This window comes from Poecilia formosa, unplaced genomic scaffold (assembly GCF_000485575.1).
Source record: "Poecilia formosa unplaced genomic scaffold, Poecilia_formosa-5.1.2 Scaffold905, whole genome shotgun sequence".
Lineage (NCBI taxonomy): Eukaryota > Metazoa > Chordata > Actinopteri > Cyprinodontiformes > Poeciliidae > Poecilia > Poecilia formosa.
The window spans coordinates 15,746-29,698 of NW_006800844.1; the positions used below are offsets into that span (position 1 = coordinate 15,746).

At 49.8% G+C, this 13,953-nt stretch overlaps 2 protein-coding genes across 2 annotated transcripts; both read left to right on the forward strand.

The window, feature by feature from the left end:
• Window positions 1–2,908, forward strand: cdipt (CDP-diacylglycerol--inositol 3-phosphatidyltransferase (phosphatidylinositol synthase)). The gene is made up of 6 exons (XM_016667108.1): window positions 1–327; window positions 1,069–1,203; window positions 1,273–1,426; window positions 1,509–1,590; window positions 1,675–1,756; window positions 1,977–2,908. Exons 1-6 carry the CDS (start codon window positions 285–287, stop codon window positions 2,108–2,110), a joined length of 630 nt encoding a protein of 209 aa, XP_016522594.1. The 5' UTR covers window positions 1–284; the 3' UTR covers window positions 2,111–2,908.
• An 89-nt stretch (window positions 2,909–2,997) lies between these two features.
• Window positions 2,998–9,269, forward strand: maza (MYC-associated zinc finger protein a (purine-binding transcription factor)). The gene is made up of 8 exons (XM_016667103.1): window positions 2,998–4,469; window positions 5,184–5,328; window positions 5,424–5,797; window positions 5,879–6,135; window positions 6,219–6,282; window positions 6,392–6,563; window positions 6,755–7,117; window positions 8,061–9,269. The coding sequence occupies exons 1-7, from the start codon at window positions 4,437–4,439 to the stop codon at window positions 7,078–7,080; spliced, it is 1,371 nt and encodes a 456-aa protein (XP_016522589.1). The 5' UTR covers window positions 2,998–4,436; the 3' UTR covers window positions 7,081–7,117; window positions 8,061–9,269.
• Window positions 9,270–13,953: the final 4,684 nt, after the last annotated feature.

Sequence of the window (13,953 nt, forward strand, 5' to 3'; positions counted from 1 at the left end):
GTGCTGAAATTATTCTTGTTTTGAACAGAATGAACCTGCCCTACTGCTGCAAAACACCCCGGGTCCTCGTCTGCTGGTTCTTTTTACCCATTACACACAACGCAGAGTACATACAGCAGATGAGTCAGATGATGGCGGCTACAGGACCTTTATTCTGAAAGCACGCACCGGATGTACCAGCTTCCGTCCTTCTAGCCGAACCGAACTCAGCAGCAGAGGTCTCACCGCGGAACCGACCCAGACACGCGACAGGTTCGGATCAAGATCCGGGACCGAACTCCACGATGACCCAGGAAAATATTTTCCTCTTTGTTCCGAATTTAATCGGTGAGTTTTTTCCTCCATCAATTTAGCTTAGCATTATCCATTATGGCGGCGCCGCTCAGACCAGACTCAATTGAAAAAAATGACAAATTTATAGACTCTGTGGTTCTGACCCGGTTCTGTTGCTGTGACTTTTGGAATTGAAGCTTAAAAACCAAAAGAGTCCCTAAAAATAATCGGACTTATTTTTATTCTGTTTTTAGTTGGTTGAAATAACATTTGTAGATCTTATGTTTTAAATATGAAGTCCCGGAAGTGGCTTTAAACTGTGACGAAATCTGAGTTTTAATAAGTTGTTATTGATCTGCTTGTTATTGATCTGCTTGTTATTGATCTGCTTGTTATTGATCTGCTTGTTATTGATCTGCTTACTCGGATCAATAACAATCTGGGCAACACGCTCCGTTCCAGTGTAAGGGCATGTTGGTGGTTCTGTACCACCTGACCCAAATCCATGCTGGTTCTGATGTTCTCCATTCTAACCGTCTTTATTCTTCCATTGAGTTTGATGTGAAAGAAGCTAAGTGGATCAGAACCATAGAGGAAGGAACATGACTTATGGATCTGAACATTTCTTTTGTTAATAAAAAACTGAAAAGTGTGGCTTGCAGCAGTTATGACAGCTGTAAATGAACCTAGTTAAGGCTTCAGACTTTGTCTGATCAGAACCAGTCCAGATGTTGTGGTGCAGCAGCAGGTCAGAGAGGTTCTGGTTCTGTTTGAGGCATCCTAAGCTGTCTGCAGGTTACGCCCGTGTGGTTCTGGCGCTGCTGTCCTTCTACCTGATGCCCAGCAGTCCGTGGCCGGCCGTCTTCTGCTATCTGCTGAGCGCGCTGCTGGACGCCTTCGACGGCCACGCCGCACGGGCACTGGACCAGGGTACGCACCGCCTCCAGGAACCCGGGCGTTCCCTCGGTGACCTCTGACCTCTGGGTGGTTTGCTTCCAGCCACCAAGTTTGGCGCCATGATGGACATGCTGACGGATCGCTGCGCCACCATGTGTCTGCTGGTCAACCTCGCGCTGCTCTACCCCTCCTACGCCTTCCTGTTCCAGCTCAGCATGAGCCTGGACATCGCCAGCCACTGGCTGCACCTGCACAGGTGAGTCTGCTGCCGCTGGGCCGGACTGGACCGGAACCGACCTGGTTCTGGTTCTGTTGACTGCAGTCTCCTTCCTCCTCAGCTCCACGGTGAAAGGCTCAGGAAGCCACAAAACCATCGACCTCTCTGGGAACCCGATCCTCCGGCTCTACTACACCTCCAAGGTCAGAACCGGACCGGACCGGGCCGCTGCGGCTCTCATGAGTCATGGTTACAGTCTGTTTCAGCCGGTTCTGGTTCTGTTTCAGCCAGTTCTGTTCGTGATGTGCGCTGGGAACGAACTCTTCTTCTGCCTGCTCTACATCCTGCATCATATCCAGAACCCGGCAGGTAGGCCCGCAGCATGACACCACCACCTCCAAGTGTCCCTATGTGTCTGGATTATTAATCTGATTATTAATCTGGGTTCTGTAATCCCTCCATAATCTCAGAACATTTTCTTCGTTTGGAGCTCAAATTAAAGCGACCCACTTCCTGCTGCAGGGGTTCTGGGTCAGACTCAGAACCGGACCGACCCAATTTAATCCCCCCCTGGCCCCCCTCTCTGCAGGTTGGCTCCACCCCCTCCTCGCTCTCTGCGGCGCCGTCTCCCTCCTGAAGGCGGCCATCAGCGTTCTCCACCTGGTCACCGCCTCCCAGAACATGGCCGCCCTGGACGCCGCGGAGCGCGCCAAGAGGCTCTGAGCGGCCCGACGGACTCGGTACCGGTTCTGGTCCAGCCCGATTGAAACGCCTCATTCATGACCAAATTTCACAAAATCACAAATATTCCAGCTTTCTTGGTTGCTTAGCAACCAAATATTACAGATTAGAGAGAAAACATCCCATAATACTGGACTGGTCCGGTTCTGATCCGGTTCCGGTCCGGCTCTCATCATGTGATCCGGGTCGGGTGTCCAGCTCAGGCAGAACCAGCACATCCAGACTGGGTTCTCTGGTTCTGGTGGACCTGTTACCCGGGCCCGACTTGTTCTGAAGGTTCTGCAGAGTCCTGAACCGCCGGGCTTTGGGCCCACAGAACTTCAGCAGAATCAACAGAACCCGTCAGAACTTCATTCCTCCAGAACTCATCTGGGTCAAACTGGGCTCCGTTCTGGTTCTGGTCGGCTTACCGCTCCGATTCCTTTGATGTTGTGATGAAATGTTCAGTATTTGGTGTCCAGGAACCGGGCCGGTTCCGGACGCGTAGAACCGGGCCGGGTTCTGGAGCTTTTATTATGATGTAATTTATTATTATTATTATTATTATTGAGAATTTCCAATAAAATCTGGAAACTCGCCGTTTCTCCAGAAAGAGGTTCTGGAAGCTCCAGAGGTTCTGGAAGCTCCAGAGGTTCTGGAGGTGGGTTCTGGGTTCTATTGGACCGGGTCATGTTGTCTTTGATGCACTTTGTGTTTTCATAGGAATTCTGGGAATCTGCTTCTTTAGTTTTTATTATTTGATGTGAAATGAGAATAAAGTTTTGCTGCAGCTGGTTTTGACCCGGTTCTATTCATTATTCAGAACTTTGTATGATTCCTGGTTCTGGTTTCAGTGAAACAGAACATACATTTACCAGAACCAGAACCGTTCCAACATCATTTTCCTCTAAATAAAATATTTAGAATCTCAACATGAAATGGTCCTGGAAGTGGAACCGCTCAGCTGGACCAGAACCAGCAGAACTCTCGACCCCGTTCCTCGAAGATTCTACTGGATCAGAACCAGAACGCAGCAGGTCTTGGTTAAGTACAGCGGTTCTGAAGGTCCAAACAGAAGGTCCAGGTGGTTCTGATCCAGTCTGACTACAAGAATCAGCACCTCCCAACAGAACCGGTCCAAAACAGACCGCTGGATGCTGCGTCGCCAAGCAACCGGATGCTGCCAGAGCGTTGCCATGGAGAGGTCCACCTGATCAGAACCAAGACCGGTTCTGGACCCACCAGCCCTCCAGAACCAGCCAGGACCCGGTTCGGTCATCAGCAGCTCATCACCACTCAGCCTCTGGACCCTCCGAACCGCCCGCCAAGGATTACGGGTCACCGGAACCGGGTCGCCCATGCTGAGCGGAACCGGCTATATTTGTCTCGCGCTCGGAGGAAAACAGGAAGTGGTTTATATTTCTAATTTTATTTTTTTATTTGTAGTTTTCCTGAAAACCTGAAACTACAAGAACATAGATCAAAAAGCTGCTCAGTAAAAGAATCGGGCTGGTTCCGGACGGACCTGCTGAACGCTCTCTGGCCCAAACAGAACCAGAACCTAGAATTGGGTTTTTCCTGTATGGAGTTCGGCGAGCCGCGCGACCAGGCGCCCACGTCACGCTCCGTCCAGCTGTTGCACCTGCGCGAATCGTTACCTTTAAGATGCTCGAGGGATAAAGCCTCGAACCGGACTCCATTGCAGCCCGGAGTTCGGCCAGCCCGTCCGGACCGGCCGGTCCGTCTCTGTTCCTGACCGACCGCTGCGGAGAGGTTCTGTCCGGCGCTGAGGACGGATTAGCGGCTGGGGCTTTCTGTCGAAGGAGAGCCACGGCATGAGACGGGGTCCGCGCGGAGGGAGCACGAGCCCAACCCTTTCCCTTTAAAGCGCCGACAGAGGGGGGAGAAGAGGAGATCAAAGAGGAGGGAGGAGGGAGCGAGAAAAAAACAGAAACACCTCCTCCAGACGCCGAGGCGGAGCCACGGACCGAGCCGGGCCGGGGCGCCGCTGAGCGGGGGAGGCGCAGCAGGAAACACCGAGGCTTGGCTCCTGCAGCGGAGGCCTACCTGGAAGATCCGAATAAAACTAACCCGAAAAGGTCTGCAGAACAGAACCGAGCCGGTCCAACTGCCCGGTGCCTCCAGGCTGCAGCTGTTTGTATTAAAATGCACCAACCATCACTGGGCCTTAGCGCACCGCAGAACCGAGCCCTGCTGGACTCTCTGAGCTGTCAGTGAGCAGGAGCCACCAGGCCCCATAAGCGGTACCAGAACATTTCTCCCTGGGTTCCGGGCCCTCCTCCTCCCTCCCCTCTCTGCGGCCCTCAGCATGGACACTTCCTGGAGCAACTTCCTCTTCCAGGTAGGTGTTGATCCGGGTGCAGGGGGTCAGGGGCCACAGAGGGGTCAGGGGGGATCTGCAGGTGAGCTTCAGAGGTCCACCAGGTCCTGTGATGAACCGGGTCCTGTTCGGACCACCATAGCTCAGCTGTCCAGTCCATCAGAACCATCATCCAGAGTCTAACAGGGTGACGGCAAGTTGGACTTTCCCCGACCCAGTTCTGGTCTATTTTTACAGAATCCCAGTTTCACTTTGAGGATGTTTCCCTAGAACATTCAGCTCAGAGTTGTGATGGTTCTGACCGGGTAGAACATCCAGAACCTTCTGGGTTTAGACAGATTGTCTATCCAGTCGCAAGTCTTTATGACTGCTGGAGGACTTCCTGGTTTCTGTCCAATCAGAGAGGAGGAAGACACCTCTGATTCTGGAGAAACTGGACCTGGAGGTTCTGTTGAACACACAGCAGAACCAGAACCATGGAAACCCAGCAGGATGTTCTGATGCTGCCGAGTCAGGAATAACTGATTGAAAAGGAGAGAATCACCATAGCAACCAGTTATTACTAAAGGGCTACTGGGGGGCGGGGCTAACTTTGAGACTAAACGCCTACTTTTCAAAATAAGAGTCTGACTCCATCTGAGTAGATCATGTGACCTCTGGAGCAACCTGATTGGTTAATCTGATGCAGAGGATTCTGGGAAACAGAGCTGCAGATTAATCCAGATGTTCTTGCAGCCAACCCAGACCCAACCCGAGACGCCGCTTCAGGCCGACATGCTGCCGGACCTGACCGGGTCGGCCCAGAGTCCCCCGGCAGAACACATCGTGACGGCCCCGTCCACCGTTGACACGGCCGCCCTGAGCGAGGAGCCGCTGCCAGGTGAGCAGAAACAGAATCTGGACCGGACCTTCCTGCGGGTCAGGTTCTGGAGCTCAGAACCTGACCCATGTCTGTCTCACCGTCACGCCTGTCAGTCAAGCCGCTGCCCAAGCCGACCAGGCCGGCCCACATCTGCTCCACCTGCAACAAGGAGTTCAAGAACAGCTACAACCTGCGACGCCACCAGTCCGTCCACACGGGCGTCAAGATGAAGGACCGCGCAGCGCGGGACAAGGAGGACGGCGCCAAGGCGGGCCGGCTGGAGAAGACCACCATCCCTCTGTCCCTGCTCCAGCTCACGCTGCCGGCCCAGCCGCTGCCCCCGGCCGGCGCCCCGGACGCCCTCGCCCCGCTCGCCGGCCAGGACGCCCAGCCGCTCTCCGTCTCCATCGCCCCAGCAACCGTCACCATGGCCGCTCCCCCTCAGCCCATCCAGGCAGCCATTGTTGTGGTGGGCTCCATGGAGCAGGTGGGTCAGCTGGTTCCGAAGGTCTGAATGCCGGTTCTGAACTTCCTTATGACATGGGCTTCCTTTGTTCCGTCCGCACAGAATCCCAGTCCCAGCCCGGTTCCGAACCCCAATCAGGTGAGGAAGAACCATGCCTGTGAGGCGTGCGGGAAGGCCTTCCGGGACGTGTACCACCTGAACCGGCACCGGCTGTCCCACTCGGACGAGAAGCCGTACTCCTGCCCCGTCTGCCAGCAGCGCTTCAAGAGGAAGGACCGCATGAGCTACCACGTCCGCTCGCACCAGGGCGGTGTGGAGAAGCCCTACATCTGTCCGCACTGCTCCAAGGCCTTCTCCAGGTAGGACCGCCTCTCCAGAACCCAGAACCCAACCCGCAACCATCCTACCGTTAATCACTTCCCTGTCTATCTGTCTGTTGCAGACCGGATCACCTCAACAGCCACGTCCGACAGGTCCACTCCACCGAGAGGCCCTTCAAATGCACGGTAGGTCTTCCAAGGGTTCCGCTGAGGTGGTCTAGAACCCGACTAACCTGACAACCGGTACCGTCATGACAAACGGTACCAGCCACCATCTCTAATGTGTTTTCTGCAGACGTGTACGTCAGCGTTTGCCACGCGGGACCGCCTCCGTGCGCACCTGATCCGCCACGAGGAGAAGGTGCCATGTCACATCTGCGGGAAGCTGCTGTCGGCGGCGTACATCACTGATCACATGAGGGTCCACAACCAGTCGCAGCACCACTCCTGCCACCTCTGCAACCGCAGTAAGATGCAGCTTCACGTGCACGCTCATGCATGCATCCCTCGGTAACCAGGCGTGTATCAGTCCGCTGCGGAAAGTAGACCCACCTTGACCTTTTCTGCCTGGTTCTGGCTTCGGGACAGCTCCAGATCCTCATCTTTTCTGGATTTGTTGAAAGCTGTGCAGAGTTCTGAAGATCTGGTTTTGTTGCAGGTTTCACCACCCTCACCTACCTGCGGGTCCACGCTCAGAAGCACCACGGCCAGGAGTGGAAGGAGAGCGGCGGGGCGCGGGGGGCCTTTGGCGGGGCCGGCGCCGGCGGCGTGCTGCTCTGCCAGCTCTGCGGGGTCCAGTGTAAGACGGCCACCCAGCTCCAGGGTCACATGGGCACCCACGCCCAACAGGGCGACCCGGCCCCCAACCAGACCAGCGCTGAGCCCGTCGGCACCACCAGCGCCACCGTCACCGTGGCCAGCCCGCTGCCGGTGGGGCTGCTGGTCACCGACTGTTCCAGCATCGGCCCCCCGCCCCACAGTTAGCACGGCCGGAGGGGGGCAGGCCCAGCAGTGCTGCCAGGTGAGGTCATGAGGGGTCATGAGGTTTTGGGGGTCAGGTCAACCTTCTGGTTCTCTTGTGTTGGTTTCAGAGACATTGATTCCAGGTGAGTTGCAGACGCTCAGTCCAACTATGCAGGACAAAGTATTCACATCCCTGAACCTCCAGAGGAACCATTTGGGTTCTGGTTCTCCAAACTCCCATTCATCAGCAAAGTTATTGAAAAAGCTTCAACAGTTAAACAGCTTCCTAACGATAACCAACCGCTTTGACTCCTTCCAATCTGGTTATAGTTAGTTATAGATCCAGATAGATCCAGAGTTACAGATCTAGAGTTACAGATCAGAGAAACTCATCCAGGCGTTTATCTTCAGTCTCATTGATTCCTGCAGCAGCATCTTCACAGGTCTGACCAACAAATCAATCCTCCAGCTGCAGCTGATCCAGAAGCTGCTGCTGCTGTTCTGACTAGAACCAGGAAGATGGAGACATAAGACCAGATCTACAGTCCTACAGCTGTAGCTCAGAGAACAGACTGTAAAATCCTGTTAGTTTATAAATCACTGGACGGTTTAGCACCACAACACATTAAAGATCTGCTGCTGTAGAAACAACCCACAACACCCACAGCTTCTGGTTCTGGTTCTGCTCTGCATCCAGAACCAGAACCAAACGAGTAGAAGCAGCATTCAGCTTCTATGCACCACAAATCTGGAACAAACTAACAGAAAACTGAGAAACAGCAGAAACACTGACTTCCTTTAAATCCAGACTGAAACCCTCCTGGTTAGTTTTATTTGAATCGAGATCAATTTATCGACTTAATGTCTCGTTTTATTGTTGATTCTCTGCTGCATGACTTTGTTTCTGTGTTTATGATGTAAAGCTCTTTGAAATGCCTGCTGCTGACATGAGCTGTACAGATAACATTTGATTGATTGATTGATTGATTCTGTCCCATCAGAACCACCATCAGGATCCAACATGGCTCCGTGTTCCTGACAGCTTCCTGTTTTTCCTTTCCAGGTTTTTCCGGGCCTGGACCAGTAGAACCTTTCTGCTTCTCACCCGCCTCTGAGACTCACAGACTGAACCCGGATCAGAACCTGGTCCAGGTGCAGAACCTCTGTTGGCTATGGAAGTGTATTTTTATTCTCATCTCCATGGTAACCAGTCAGCTGCCATCTCCAGAACCTCTGCTGGTTCTGCTGTTTTAACCCATTTATGCTCCATCTGTCAGTGTTTGGTTCTGATGAAATGGACCGGACTTCTACTCAGAACTCCCAGTTTGCCTTTGTTGGAGCAGGAGACGCTCAGGAGCGAGGTTCTGCCGGGCCGGGCCTCGAACCTCTGGTTTGGTGTAAATTCTCCAGAAGTGGGACGCGAGGCGATCTTTGACCTTCAGTGACTTTCTGCCATGTTCTTTGGTGATTCTTCTTCTGTGGTCGTGTTCATTGATCCATTGATTGATTGTAACTGATTATTATCACTGGATTAACCTGCAGTCGGTGCAACGCTGTGGCTCCGAGCTGAACGGACAGAACCAGCTGGATTCACGTCATCTATTTAACCCGCTGCGTGATTGGACTGGACCTCTGCAGGCGGCTGGATCAGAACCAGAATAGCAAATGATCAGAAACAGCATCCAGTTTAGTTTTATGGAAGCCTCTAACTGCAGGAGCTGCTGCTGTTCTCCTTTAAATCAGTAAAATATTTTAATTTTAATGAGATTATAAAACTCTTTGAGACCAAAAAGAATCTTGTTTTTTACCTGAATTTTAGATTTAGCCTATTTAATCTAAAACTAACATGTAAAGATAAATAGTTTTATATTTGGCAATAAAACTCATGAGAAAATATAAAACTAGTTATTGAGTTAAAAATCTCATGTCGATTTACAAATCTCATAACGAAACCTAAAACTTCCTGTAATTAAATATCAATCTAGTTATTATGAGATATAAAACTTTTAGTTGACACAATAAACCTGTAATAAGAAGAAATCTCCTTACTCTCAGATTTTGTTCAAATGAGATTAAAACTCTGGGTTATAATTTTTACTGAATTAATTTATCAGCTCTGGCAGTTAAACGCTTCCATGAAGAATATCATTATTTGTGAGGTTTTATTACTTTTTGCCAATAAAGGTTTGTTTACATGTGTTAAAGGAAAATACTGAGGGATTAGGAGCAGTGATGGCATAGTTATTTTTGAAAAGGTCACTTTAATCGGATTACTGATTAGTCCTTGAAAAAATAACTTAGATTACTGACTACTTGATTTGGAAAGTAACTAAGTTACATTAAAAGTAACTTTTTAGTTACTTTCAGCAGCTGCTGACAACACTCTGCCACCTGTGAAAATTACTTTGATCTTTGCCAAAACATAATTGCAAGTTATTTTATATCGGGGGTCTCAAACTCAATTTATCCAGGGGCCGCTGGAGGCAGAGTCTGGGTGTGACAAGAGTTAGGGTGCGTTCACACTGCAGCCTGAATTCCGATTTTTTGTCAAATCAGATTTTCTTTCGCCGGGCCGTTCACACTGTCACACATATGTGACCTATATGTGTTCTGCAGTCTGAACGAGCAAACGACCTGAAAGTGTCCCGCATGCGCAGTAGAGGGCGCCATAGCGTCAGCGTTCTCAGTGTTCTGCCAACCGCCATGAAAAGAAGTGCTCAGTGTTTGCGGAAGTAAACATGGAGGCTAACGGTGGAGCTTAGCTTACATATTTGAAGTTGTTGTCCGAAAGGAGCAGCATATTAACAACTTAATCCTCATTATAGTCCGTCATAGTTGTTTTTCTTTCCACTTGCGCGTGTCAGGACGCAGAATTTGCTGAGTATCAGTGACGTTCAGTTCGGATGAATGCGGCCTGGACATTAGGTCGCATCTGATTCGGATACGGATCGGATATGGGTCACATTCTTAAAGAATCCGACCTGTGCTGTTCAGACTGTCATGAAAAGATCAGACACAGGTCACATTACTTCAAAAACAAAACAAAAAACAATCAGAATTGGGTCACTTCAGGCTGCAGTGTGAACGCACCCTAAGTTTATTCCACTTGGCGTCGCTCCGGTTCTACGTTTCATAGAAGTCTTTAGCCAGCTAGCAACGTATGGAGAACGTCTCGACGCGTGACGTCATCACCGCTTCTACTTGTCAAACAGGCGGTGGATGACGCAGCCCGGTAGCAGTCTCCTTTCTCTGCATTTGATCATGACATTAATGGTAGAAAGAACCGGAATGGCGACTGCAGGGAAGGGAACCTGGTACCGGACTGGTCCATCATCTGCCGCTCTGTTGTTACAAGCGTAGTGTGCATGAAGTCAGTGTAGCTTAGCCTAGCACCGAATGTCAGCCATGACGAGGAACGGCGAGCGGGACTCCCTTCAGAGGCCCGCTCACCCTGTGGGCCGCACTAATTTATACTTTCATATCACGGTGGGGCCACCAGACATCGTCCCGCGGACCGAGAGAATGAGACCTCTGTTTTATATCAATAATATACTTCCACTTATGAGGTTGAACTGAAGGGAAGATTGTTTAATGGTTACAACAGTCCAAAAAAGATTTGTAATTTGTGTGTTCCACTATTGTCTGGAAAACTCTAAGAAGGATTTTAAAGCCCCCCTCCTGCCCCAGCCTCCAGGTTCTGCGTTACGGGCCTGCGTTTGCTGTCGCAGCGCATAGCGCTCCTCCTGCGGCTCCACAACTCGGATATCCTTCTGCACATATTTGTGACACTTATCTTAATATTAATAATTATAATTGCGTTTAGTTGCACAACTTTAAGGACACGTCCATTCGTGGCTGTTTTCACTTTTATTGCGCTGTTCACATTAGTCTCAATGTTTGCAGTTTTCTGGAGCGCAACGCGAAGCTCGACCTCATTCACAGTGTAACCGGTGTATACTAGTGTTCTTCACTAATATCCTAGTCTTATACGGTCGGTTAACCTTGATGTGTTCTGCGTTGTGTTCAGTTGAAGGAGGGACTCAGACCACTGGAGCTGCTGGTTGATCTTTAATGCAGGTTGCTGGCAGAGCCCTGCACAAATAGAAATAAAGATGCCCTTTAACATGCAGCTCTTCCATTCACAGGAGTCGGAATTCCCCTCAGGCAGCCTAGCGCCAACTGAGGGCAGTGCAGTACTGATGTCATAGGACACTCTCTTAAAGTGACAGTAAAGGTACTAGTGTTTTCCAAAAATAAAATACAATTCTTAAAATATAACAAAAAAAAAAAAAAAAAAGAATTCTTCAGTGTTAATCAGGATTTGGTGAAATTTCAAACATAATTTTTTTTTTTTTAAATTCACATTTTCTGAACTTGTTACAACAGCAAATATATTAACTTCACATGAACAAAGACACAGCGGGACCGATCATCCGGGAAATGATGGACAGGAGAGTGTCACTAAAACGACCTGGATGACGGACAAATTCTGGGATTTATTATGAGTCTCTGCTTATTTCCAAGCCCAAATGAGTACCTTCACATTCAAAAACGAGCCCCAAAAAGCGCAACCCGCGAGTCATTAAATTTATAAGCTAATTTAGAAACAAAAAAAGCCCAAAGCCGCTTATAATAATCGGACTTGGCAACAGAAACTCAAAATAATTCCTGTTTTTCAAGCAACGAAATCCGCATCTCCCATCTCCCTCCATTGTTTCCATTTCTGTCGCTGCTGACACTGTCGCATAGAAACGGCGGTCTCTCCCCAAGACGCGTAGAGGAAATAACATTAAATTACAAAAGAAAATAGTAACAACTGATTTTAAGTAACTGTAGTCTGACTACTGGATTTGAAATAGCAATGCGTTAGATTAGTCGTTACTGAAAAAAGTGGTCCGACGTCAGAAACGCGTTACTTTGTAACGCTTTACTGACATCACTGATTAAATGAAATGACCCGGTTCTGACCCACAGAACCCAGACAAACCTCGAGTCACTTATTCGTCTTATGACTTATAGAACTTATAGAATGCTGCCAGACCGAAGCAGTTCGGAATGAACCGGTACAGAGGTGAACAGAACCAGAAACAGGTCCATTTGTTGTTAAAAATGGCCTCCCCCGTTTCCCTCCCGCCCCTGTTGTTTACAGCGCAGAAGAAGCGCCGCCCCTCCCACACCGGCTCCGCCTCCTCTTCCTCCTAGCTGCTAACCAGCTAGCTGTAGCTGAAGCAGGGAAACATCCCGATCTGCGGCTGGTTAACGTGGAACCCTGCGCACTGCGCTTCAGCTGGACGACCCTTCCTCCTAGGAGAACGTCAGTCTTCTCCATGGCTCACTAGGAGCCGCTATGATGGACAGTTAGCAGCGGGGTTAGCTGCAGCTTCGCTCCGGGAGAACCGGAGCCTCTAGCGCCGCTTTTTAGCCCCCAAAGGTCGGATTAGCTGCCATGTCATCAACCGCTCTCAGCCGCCAGGTCTGTGGCTTTTATTCACGGTTCTATTCCGCTTAAAACGAAGTAGGTCACCGCGGATGGTTATGTGGGTCACAGCCGCGGATGGGTTAACTAGTCCCCCCCGAACAGCTGGTTAGCTCCGGAGCTAACCAGAATTTCAAGGGAAAAACAGCCCGCAATGAGATTTTTCCTGATAAATCCGCTTCTTGGCGGATGGACACAGACACTGCATGGTTCAGTTGAATTCTTATTTGTTCTGTTTGTCGGAACCAACTACTTTAACCGAGCTAACCAGTAGATTAGATCGAACAAAGGTGACTGAACCCTCTGGTTACTGGGCTGGATCAGGAGCTAAATCCGTCCTGCTGACAGCCGGAGCTGAAGTTGGTGTCTGATTGAGTCTGGGTCTCGCGACCGAGATTCTGGATCAGATTCTGTAGGTTGTGGACCGGTAGTGGTTCTGGAACAAAATCTTAAGGTTCTGGATCAGAATCCAGTGGTTCAGGGCCGGTACTGTTTGATTCTGGACTGTTACTGGGACGGTACTGGTCGGTTCTGGTCGTTATTCCTGTTGATACTGGGTCAGATCGAGGTTGACGGTTTAGAATCTTGGATCGGCTGCTCAGGTCTGGACTCGGACCCTGCGCTGATTCCAGAGTGTTTCTATGATCCAGACCCGCTCAGACGAGCACAGAGTGATGGATTTGAAATATTAACGCTGATCTCAGTTCATTAAATAACCAGAACTGGAAACTTGTATGATCCTGGGGATCATGAACGATGATAACGTTAGGAAATGATAAAAATAACAATTTTTCCAGACAGAAGATTGCAGGTTTAACAGTCCAGATAGTAATCGATCTAGAAAAAACATTCAGTTTATTTATCTATAAGGAAACCAGAGAGAGTTTTGATCCAAAATCGCTTCCATAAAATGTTCCGTTTTTCCTTCTATTAAGGCGATAAAGTGACAGTTATGGTCACGTGGTCTCTGGAAAAATTAATCTGCCCGACAACAGCCAGGCCGCTTATTGCTATTAGTAATGGCCGATAATCAATATTATCGGAGTTACCATGGAAATCCAGGTCCACAAGGACCTGATGCTGCTCTTCTTTGAGCTCTACAGAACCAGACAGAGGTTCTGGTGAATGACCCGGTCCGGTTCTGGACCCGTAGGTTTTATTTTTAAAAGTTTTATTTAAATAAAGCTCGACTTCCTGGAGGTTCTGGTTCTGTGACCCGGTACCGACAGATTAAAGTGACAGCTTTGGTTATGAACTGTTTCTGCTAGAAAAGGTTCTGGTACCGGCTGCAGGTCTTGGTTCTGAAGGGGTCCAAATCTGACTCCCAATTTTTGTCTCTTCCAGAACCCAGTCCGACCATGTTGAGTGCGCGGTTCTGAGCCTGAGCGGGCCCAGCAGCAGCAGCAGCAGCAGCAGCA

Bases quoted from the DNA above. Each gene is read 5' to 3' on its own strand.
- maza (XM_016667103.1), top strand. From the start codon at position 4,437: ATGGACACTTCCTGGAGCAACTTCCTCTTCCAG. The intron at 6,136-6,218 runs GTAGGACCGCCT...TGTCTGTTGCAG, and splicing joins TGCTCCAAGGCCTTCTCCAG to ACCGGATCACCTCAACAGCC. The intron at 6,564-6,754 runs GTAAGATGCAGC...GTTTTGTTGCAG, and splicing joins CTGCCACCTCTGCAACCGCA to GTTTCACCACCCTCACCTAC.
- cdipt (XM_016667108.1), top strand. From the start codon at position 285: ATGACCCAGGAAAATATTTTCCTCTTTGTTCCGAATTTAATCG. The intron at 1,204-1,272 runs GTACGCACCGCC...GTTTGCTTCCAG, and splicing joins CGCACGGGCACTGGACCAGG to CCACCAAGTTTGGCGCCATG. The intron at 1,757-1,976 runs GTAGGCCCGCAG...CCCTCTCTGCAG, and splicing joins TCATATCCAGAACCCGGCAG to GTTGGCTCCACCCCCTCCTC.